Genomic DNA, 10,268 nt, shown 5'->3' on the forward strand with positions numbered 1-10,268 from the left:
TACGTATGGAACCACATCTTACTAGTGTGAATATGTCGCGGACAGCTTATAAGGATGATCCATTTGTTTTGGCATCCCAAGCATCACAGGTATTTTACCTAAAAAATCGCAGCATCCGTGGGGAATGGTATGTAGTCCAAAAGGTCATACATAGAAATGTCTATGACCTTCCACGATCATCCCTTATTGAAGATGATGAATCTGATTCTAGTGACGTTGATGCATACCAAGAGGATAATTATGGTGATGCTTACATGAGTGTCCATGCTGATGACATCCCAGTGCAAACAGACATGCACAGGCCGAATGTTGATCGGAGCAGGTTGATGTTGACACATTGGTAATGCAAAGGTCTAATTGGGACCACTTTGAGCAAGGTTTTATCAATGACGATACCAGCGAAGACAATTTAGATCACAGCGCCAAACTAGAAGGTAGCATAGAAGAAGATAGTATCTCAACGGAGGATGAGATGGACTAGCGAATTGTGTGCTAGTAATAACCTCGTGATTCCACATAACCCATTGTGTTTACTTCAATCTGATATCATTTCGCCACTAATTATGCTCTCGTCTTTTCCATTGTTTCTTATCTAATGCAGGAGTTATTACCAGGTTGATTGCAGCGTGGCAATATCTTATTGTATTGATGTTTGAATGCCCTTGATACTTCAAGTGATACTTCAAGAATAGCAGATATTCCATTGAATGGATGTGTTGCACCCTTTATGTATTTCTATTGAATAGAAGACTTTTATCACTTTAGTATCCATTTTGTGTGTTGTGCTTGACAATATATTAGTTTGTTATTTTTCAAAGAATTTGACAAAATTTATTCATATATTAAGTTCAAGTAACAACTGAAGAATCCCCACCCCCCTTTATGCCCAGAATTTGACACTTGTTTGTTGGTATGGTTGTATATACTTAGTGTGATTGCAGGGATACTCTATTGGTTGCCTTCGCCTTGAATATGCTGATCACTGGAAGAGGTAGAGGTCGATCACGTGGAGTGAGGGGTGGCCGAGGGCGAGGTAGATCTCAAAGAAATGATGAAGTTCAGGATACAGTACCCATTCCTGCCCTTACTGCCCAAGATGATGCATTCTCAAGCTCAGATGACTCAACTGAGCCACCTAATTGCATCCCGAGCACAGAACCCAATGACATGCCAACAATTGATTCACAAAGTGCAAACCCGGATGGCATATTTCTAATTTTCTGAGGTGTTGTTTTACATAGTATGTTAGTGGTTGCTTAATTTGATTGTTACACGAGATATATGATGCTAACATGTCAATTAAAAACATTAGTACCACCAAGCCAGAAGCGTGGCCGAGGAGCAGCAAAAAGTACAGAGTTTGAGAAGTTATGAAAGCATGGAAAGATACCCTTGAGAATTAAGGATGGTGAGACTGCACCTTGTTGTGAAAATGCTACAATTTTTTCTACAAGGGTTACATGGTTGGTCAAGCACCATATGGACTTGAGTCATGCTAGCTGGCATGCCGTTCCAGCTAATGAGAAGGAAGAATTGGTAACACGCATTCAGGTTAGCTTGATTTGGAATTTCATACATTTTCATACATAGAGTATTTGAAATCCCAACGTTGCAAATATAAAACTCGTAGCACTAATTATAATTAATATGTTTGCTGTTTGTCCCTAAGCTGACTTCATCCTCGATTGGACCAAGAAGAATCACCGTGATACGGTTATGAAGACACTTCGGAAGCGGTTTAATCATATTCACTATGATTTACATAAAACCTACAAGAAATACGAGAGTAATGAACAAGCACTCGCGAATGTGCCATCGTTGGTGACACCAACCACCTGGGTGAAGTTATGCGCTCGATATGCAAGCGAGGAGTATAAGGTAAGTTGGAAGTCAAATATTGAATTAACGTTGCTTTGTTCCAATATTTTTTAATCACTGTTTAATACATGTTAAGCTTGACACATGTGATTGATCTCAATCCTATCATGTCTCGTGTTTCATGCAGCGAATGTCTGAACGAAACAAAGGTAATAGAGAGAAGCAAGAAAACAATCACACGGCTAGACGAAGGTCCTTTGTACGCCTAATGGAGATGAGGGTAAGTCAATTAAGCTCGATATGCAATATGCACATCAATGAGACCTTAAGATGATATAGTTTAAGTGTAAGTTGAATTTAATTTGCTTGTATTGGCAGTCTGGGAATGAGGTGAATTTGGTCCATTTTTTTAAAGAAATGAGGTGGTCAAAGAAAAAGAACAAATTTGTGACTCCCATTGCTGAAGAGAAATATGTGAGTGTTAAAGTAAAAGCCTAAATTAATATGGGTTCAATTTCCAAATTATTATATGGTGTTGTCTAAGTACATATTCCTTACCAACATTTGTGATTTTTCCAATGGTTCATAGCTGGAGATAGCTGCAAAGATGTCAGAGCTGGAGCTGGAGAAAAGGACTAATGAGGCTACAGCAACAATCTTTAAGGAAGTTTTGGGCCAAATATTAGGGTATATAAGGGGGCTTAGCGAGATGGTTATTCCGGAGTCATCTAGAGAAGCAGCTGATGCCCAAATAGCAGAATTAGCTGAACGTGCAGAAAGGTTTGAGAAAGCTGCTTCAGATTATAAGGGCCAGCTTGATGACTTACGAGCAAATGTCATGATGCTAATGGAGAGACAAGTTGAATACGACAAGTTCATGGAGCAATATGAGTCAGAGCGGCAAACGCAGGGAGAGTCTCATAGAGAGACTCAGGGACCTGCATAGTTAATATTTGGCCATGAAACATTTTTTTGTGAATTTTGATAAGGAGATGAAGGTGAAAGTAATATACTTTTCACAAAATGCCTCCTACTTAATTAATATTTTGTTTAGGTTCTACTGGTGTGGGGTAGGTAGTGTAAGGTTAGGTTTTGTGGATATTTTGTAGCTTATGCCATTGTACGTTTTTCTTGCCACCAACTGCTCACATGGAAGTTATTGGTCATTGGATGTCAGGTCAAACTGCTACAACAAGGTAAGTAATGTCCTACACCCATAGGCTTTTTTATGTTCTGATTTAAATTCTTAACGATTAGCATTGCATTTTATTTGCATGTTATGATTGACTTCGATTGAATAGTTTAAGAAAGAAAATCATCCCTCTTTGGTGCTACTGCAGTTTTGATTTCTCCTAAACCATCTGGAAACCTATGAAGTATATATGAGGCCTATTTCGTATCTCTTCCTTTTTTTGTAAAGTTGTATTCCTTGTTAAGAGCTTAAAATTTCGGCCCAAACTATTATAGACTGACTATTTGGTTTTATTAATGAAGCATCGGATGATGGTTTACAGATTCGATGACGAGAAAGAAAATTCAGATGAGGATCGACAACACCACAGCACGGCAGGTGACTTTCTCTAAGAGGAGGAAGTGCATATTTAAAAAGGCTCTGGAGCTCTCAACTCTCTGCGAGGCTGAAATAGCGCTCATTGTCTTCAGGGCTACCGGAAAGCTCTCTGATTATGCCAGCCCAAGGTTTCTCTCCTTCTCTCACTCCTCTTTACTTATAGAGGAACATATATCCTATTTATTAGAGTAAAGTAACTACGTAGCTGTCTATTTGTTTATGAAGATTGACTTGTTTGCGCATTCACTAATTGGTTGAAAGAGAGCTAGATGCTTAATTGAAAAGATTTATTTTTCTCTTGTTTTGTTGGTAAAGTTTGTTGAACTGATGGATGCTGTAGGTGAGTCCAGATTGCTTTGCATACAGAGTTTCTGGAGCTCTCAACTCTCTGCGAGGCTGAAATAGCGCTCATTGTCTTCAGGGCTACCGGAAAGCTCTTTGATTACGCCAGCCCAAGGTTTCTCTCCTTCTCTCACTCCTCTTTACTTATAGAGGAACATATATCCTATTTATTAGAGTAAAGTAAGTACGTAGCTGTCTATTTGTTTATGAAGATTGACTTGTTTGTGCATTCACTAATTGGTTGAAAGAGAGCTAGATGCTTAATTGAAAAGATTTATTTTTCTCTTGTTTTGTTGGTAAAGTTTGTTGAACTGATGGATGCTGTAGGTGAGTCCAGATTGCTTTGCATACAAAGTTTCTGGTGATAAAGAAAGACGTAAAGCTGGATTGGATTATATATAGTTTTATTTATATGTGTGGGTGTTAGTTCTGAACAAAAACAATTTTTTAATAAGAGTTGGACCGGCAAAAGAGCTTTACTTTAGGTTATAAAATTATCCTACAACAGCCAATATATTCTTGCCTGCTCCAGTTAAGCCTTTGAGGGGAATGGAGTTTTCAGGCTTTTACTTTTTAGAATTTTCTTACTTATTATTTATATAAGAGAAATACTATAGATACAGAAAAATTTTATAAAAATAAATTTATAAAATAATATATTTTTAATCTATTTTATAATAAAAATAATTGTTATAAAATTGAAAGATTCTATGCGGTGGAATACCAATAGAACTTTGAGGGAAAAAAGTCCATACTTTTGCATGCATGCAACGTACGTATACATAACATATTTGTTAAAGTGTAATGGAAGTATATGGTTTGCACAGATCACACCGCAAAACCAAGGGGCCAGACGTGGGAGGTTTGAAATTATTTTATTATGGTTTAATAAAATGCTCACTTTCCATTTTATATATATTAGCATCATGGCGGGAAGACTCATAAAATGTTCAAGTTTTTCTTTAATGAATTACTGAAATTGAGGTATTGGTATTGTTGGAAATGACCATCTCATAAATCATAAAACAATTCTAGAAGACTCAGATGTTTTCGTGATTATGGTGTTTGCCAAATTTTAATCATTTCTTAATATCAATGACATTACTTGTAGAAATAGAAAGTTCAAAACTCCTAGTGTTTATATGGAGAATTTCCTGTAGTGAGAAATTTGTTGTTGTAGTGAGAATTTCCTGTAGAAATGTAATATCAATGACATTTCCCGTGATAAAGGCATGCATGAAATGCAATTGGTATTGTTTTGGGATGATAGGTATAGGTGGATGCGCACTGTTTCATGCTTGGGATATTTAGTGAAAGTATCAAACTGTTTTCAGGTTTAGTTTTAGACACTTGTTTGATTTTTTGTAATTGTTGCAAGGTCTTAATATCGATTCTTGCTTTGGGTTTTTATTCTTGTGTCCTGGAAATACATTATACTGCATACTTTTTGGGTTCCTGCTGTCCAGACCTGACCGGACCCGTTACACCCCTAATTAATAGTTATGTTTTCATAATTTTTGAACCTCAATGTGTCACATTAAAATATTTGGCCCCCTTAGAAAAATTACTGGTTCTTCCATTGGGGTCATCGATCAGCTTTGTATGTTCAAAATTGAGAAGAAAACTGCAACCCATTTTCACTACTTTGTAAGTAACATGGTTGATATTTGACTTCAAAACTCAAGATCAAGAATAAAAACAATCAAAGTCATGGCCATTTTTTTCAGTAATGTTTCGTCGAACCCACCACTAACATTCCTCAAAGTTGACAGCTTGTTTGATCTCCATGTCCGGATATCTCATCCCCCTCGCCAGCCATCCTCAGTACTAGTCACTGCTCTCCTTAAATTTCCTTTTATTTATATTGCTCTTTTCTTTCATTGTTGAATACTTTGATTTATTGCATTTTTCACTCTATCTGGTTGTGCATGCTAGCTAGCTTCTGTTTGATGACATCTCTAAAAGCTCATGGAAGTTTTTTGTTCTTGTGTCTCACAGGATTGAACCAAGATATCAAGAAATAGAGCAAAAACATTTCATGAGCTGTCAAAGATTGATAGAAAAGCTAGCTAAACCGATATAGAAATACTTTCACTTGTAAATTTTTGTTACATTGTGATATGTTGGATGGTTTTATGTAAAACTTAAAACAATGGCAGTGCAGTGGTTAAGCTTTAAATATGTACTTTGAGGTTACATGAATGATATTTCAAACAAAAACTGAATTTCTCTATATATAGTATTTTTTGGTTTATTAACTTGCTTTGTTTATTAACAAGCAAGTATTCAGGGAAAAACAACATATAAATGTACAAAACAGGGACCGCTTCCAAACATTTTCGACGACAGTATTTCGCCGGAATAAATTTGGCAACAGCAAACGTTCACTATTTCCGGCTATATAAGTAGCTACAAATATATATTTCCAGTGAAAAATATATAGCCGGATAATAAAATTGTCAAGCCAACAAGCCAGTAGTATTTCTGGCTACAAATTCAGCTGCAAATACTTATTTCTGGCTACAAATTCAGCTGCAAATACTTATTTTCGGCTAAAAATATAGTTACAAATACGAATTTGCGGCTAAAAATATATAGCCGGAAAATAATTTGGCGACTAAAAACTAGCCACTATCTATTCGCGGCTTTAAAAATGTAGCCACGAAAATATATTTCCGATTAAAAAATATAGCCGCAAATTATTTTTGGCTATGGATAATGGATATTGGCAAAAATTATTGCGACAAAATTTTATTCATTTGCGGCTCAAATTATTGTCGGAAATAATTTGTATTTCTGGCAATTGTGAAAGTAGCTAGAAAATGTTTTACTTGGCTCTTTAATAGCGGCTATCCTGTGGCGACTAGAAATAGCGGGTAATAATTAATAACGGTTAAACCATATGTTTTTTCCAGCTAATCGACCCGCCGGAAATGGAGGAATTTCCTGTAGTGTTGGAATGGTCTCTAAGGAAATCCAAAGGTGACTACAATTTGGAAGATGATGCCTATATGCATGTGCTGGTGTATTTTGCAAGAGAGAAATGATAAAAGCTTTGAAAACCACAAGAGGACAATGGATGAATTGTTTTTAAAACTTGCTCCTTTGGGAGGGGTAATAGATTTTAATGGGCTTAATTAATGTCCACGAGTATCTTATTTTGGTTGTAAATCCTAGTTAGGAATTACTCATGTATTCGTTCTGTGTACTTGGCATAGCCCATTATTATCAGTAAAACTTATTGATTACCTATCAAAAAATATAGATAAAATTTTCGATGTCATGTACCAACATCAATTTGAGAATTTTACCTTTTTTCCTAGAGGAAACTTTATGATAATATGTCCATACAAACCTGTGGATTATGTGCTGCATTGCCCACTCTGGGCCAAATTCTTCTGCGGGGCGTTTCACATTATTTGCAGCTACATCACGAATTGAGTAAACCTACAGCCAATGTCAATAGTCAATAAAGTAAGCAAAATATATACCACATGTTAAGATGCAAGCCAATAAATATTGCATAATCGTGCTTGTTATTGTGCAAGTCAAATATTATAGTAATGAAAACCTCCTGGTTGGACCCAACACCTTTCTTTTTTAGTAATAAAAATTTGAATGCAAGGCACTCATAAAAAAAATATTAAAAAGGCAAATGGTGCATGCAAGTATGTAGGATGTATACTAAGAAAACACCTAACTAGAAAGAGAAAAAGATACAAGAAAATCATTGAAATTAAACCCATTAAAGCCACTATTGCTGAACCAAACATCATGTAATATATTTATTGAAAACAAGTACTCTAAAAAATATGGACTATGGATACTTCCAGTGGATAATAGTGTACATTGTCTTAGTTTAATATAGAAAAGCATCCAAATGTAAGGGTCACTTAACAATTTACAAACTGGAAGAATTGCAACCCAGTCCGGCTAGCCTTGAGTAGGAGATATAACACTAATAACTCAAAGAAGCAAACTGCATTTGTATATGAGTGATCCAAAATAAACAACCAAAGATCAATCAATGCTCACATTTTGTTCCTCTCGACCTCATGAGATTACTAGTACTGCAAGTAGTGGCTGATCCAAAAAGCATGAGATACCAGTAGTTAATTTATAATTGCATTTATGCTCGATGATCATCTTCCTTTCATCAAGCTCTCCTCAACTTTGTATCGTGTAACAATCATCTCGCACCACCATGGATTATAAGATCTACAAATAAATAGAAAATATAATGCAAATTATTGAATCAGATCTAAGAGTAGATCTAGAACAAATAGGCAAAAACAACTCAAAGCCACGTCTTAGATCTAAGAGTATTAGGGTTTCGGCACAAGGCAGAGAAAAGCTATGGTTTCGGCACTTAACAGTCCAAAACTCAAACCCATGATAGAAAATACCAAAATTTCCCTCACCTGGTTGCAGAATCTTGATGACACGAGAGAGAGAGAGAGAGAAAGAGAGAGAGAGAGAGAGAGAGAGAGAGAGAGAGAGAGAGAGAGAGAGAGAGGCGATGAAGGTAGAGGAGGCTAGGGTTTCGGTGTGAGAGTGAGAGAGGAAATCGGCTCAAGTTGCAGAGAGAGAGAGAGAGAGATCTGAGAATCTGAATAGTGAAGGGTTCAAGTGGGTTTTGCCACTTCGTTTTGATACGAGTTTAAAAAAAAACGGGTAATGGATGTTAAATCCCAGTTTTGGATTTAACATCAGGTACCCGGATCGGATAAAATCGGTTTTAGTCATACGAGTACCAGCCTGGATATATTCCAGGCCGGAACCTGTAATCGAAAACCCGATTTTCAGGCCGAGCTGGACAAATCCGACCTGGATGAACAGGCCTAGATGAGATCACGCTCGCAGTCTTGTTGGGAGGTATATGTCCCCGAAGCCCATTTGTGACCAAGCTGGCCAGAAAGACCCTCTCAACTTTGAGGGAGTTTATGGATAGGGTTGACGACTATGTCAACGTGGAAGACACATTACAGGCTTTGTTGGAGCCAAGCAAGCAAGAGTGAAGTCCGAATCCAAGAATTCAAACAGAGATAGAAAAGTTAGGTCAAGTCATGAGGATGAAGGGTATGAGAGACACTCTATCCAATGGGACCAAGGGCCCCAACTAGTCCATAACAACTTAAATGTGCAAGAAAAGTCGGCAGCGACAAGGAAAGATACGCGCCCACCCACTAGGGGCCAGCTCTACTATAAGTACCATCAGTCAGATACTCACTGGGTAGAGGATTGCACAACTATGAAGAAGAGGGTAGCGAAATTGACAAGAAATAGGGAGCTCAAACGAATGTTAGCAAACCATGTGAAACCAAGAAGAGAAGAAAGTTGTCGCCATGAGCCCAGACAGAGCAAAAGCCCAAAAAGTCAATGGCATGATAGAGAACATAGGTAAGACACTCCCCACCAAACACGTGACCAAGATCAAGCCCTATTGGGAGAGTTTGTACAATATCAGGAGCATTTGCCGATGGAGGGGTAACAGTGTCTTGCAGAAAAGCCCAAGCCTGTCAAGCCAGATATCATGAAGTATACTCCGTAGATAAACCTTTCAAGTACCCTAGGTTGAGTGCCTCTTCGACTATCTCCTTCGGAGATGAAGACTACAAAGGTGTTTTATACCCACACGATGACGCCTTGGTGGTTACTTTGCTGGTCACTATCTACACTACCAGATGGATATTGATTGTAAATAGGAGTTCCACTGACATCCTGTTCTGGGATGCCTTCACTAAGATGGGCATCAACCCTGATAGACTACGCCCATCACCCACTCCTCTAAATAGTTTAAAGGTTGTCACCTGTACTTACCACTTAAAAATGAAGTTCCTAACAGAGTCGGGTGTCGACGAGGTAAGAAGAGAACAAATTCTAGCAAGAGAATGTTATGTGCAGGAACTCAAGGCAGCAGCGCCATCAGTATTCATTGTGGAGAACTCAAGTGCTAACCTACCGCCCCCACCGTTGGTTGTTACTGACTAAAACATTGAAGCAAGGGATGAAAGCAACTAATGCAAGCAGAGGCAAATGAACCTTTGGAGTTGGTAACACTCCATCAGACCATCCAAGCATCACCACCGATGTGGGGACAAGATTCTCACCCTAGTATAGAGAGGCATAGAATTAGTTATTGGTCGAACACAGGGATGTATTTGCTTGGAGCCACAAGGATATGCTAGCATGCATCGATAATGTCGTCATGGAGTACACACCATGTGTCGATCCAGTAGTGAACAAAGTGCGTCAAAAGAAAAAAAAAAAAAAAAAACCTTCAGCATAGAGAAGTGCGCAACCATAACTGAGGAGATTGATTGACTATTAATAGCAGGTTTCATAAAGGAAACCTATTACCTAGAGTGGCTTTCCAACATGGTATTAGTAAAGAAAGCAAATAGAAAATGGAGGATGTGTGTTGACTTCACATACTTGATTAAAGCTTGTCCCAAAGACAATTTTCCATGGTTACGGATATATGTTATTGTAGATGCCACGACAGGGCATCAAGTGCTAAGCTTCATGGATACCTATT

The 10,268-nt window shown here is 37.7% G+C and overlaps 1 protein-coding gene across 1 annotated transcript; it reads left to right on the forward strand.

The window, feature by feature from the left end:
- Positions 1–3,337: 3,337 nt before the first annotated feature.
- LOC122282521 (floral homeotic protein APETALA 1-like) lies at positions 3,338–9,721 on the forward strand. Its single transcript, XM_043094462.1, has 2 exons — positions 3,338–3,516; positions 9,304–9,721. The coding sequence occupies exons 1-2, from the start codon at positions 3,338–3,340 to the stop codon at positions 9,719–9,721; spliced, it is 597 nt and encodes a 198-aa protein (XP_042950396.1).
- The last annotated feature ends 547 nt before the right edge of the window (positions 9,722–10,268 follow it).

The sequence above is a fragment of the Carya illinoinensis genome, chromosome 11, assembly GCF_018687715.1.
Source record: "Carya illinoinensis cultivar Pawnee chromosome 11, C.illinoinensisPawnee_v1, whole genome shotgun sequence".
NCBI lineage: Eukaryota > Viridiplantae > Streptophyta > Magnoliopsida > Fagales > Juglandaceae > Carya > Carya illinoinensis.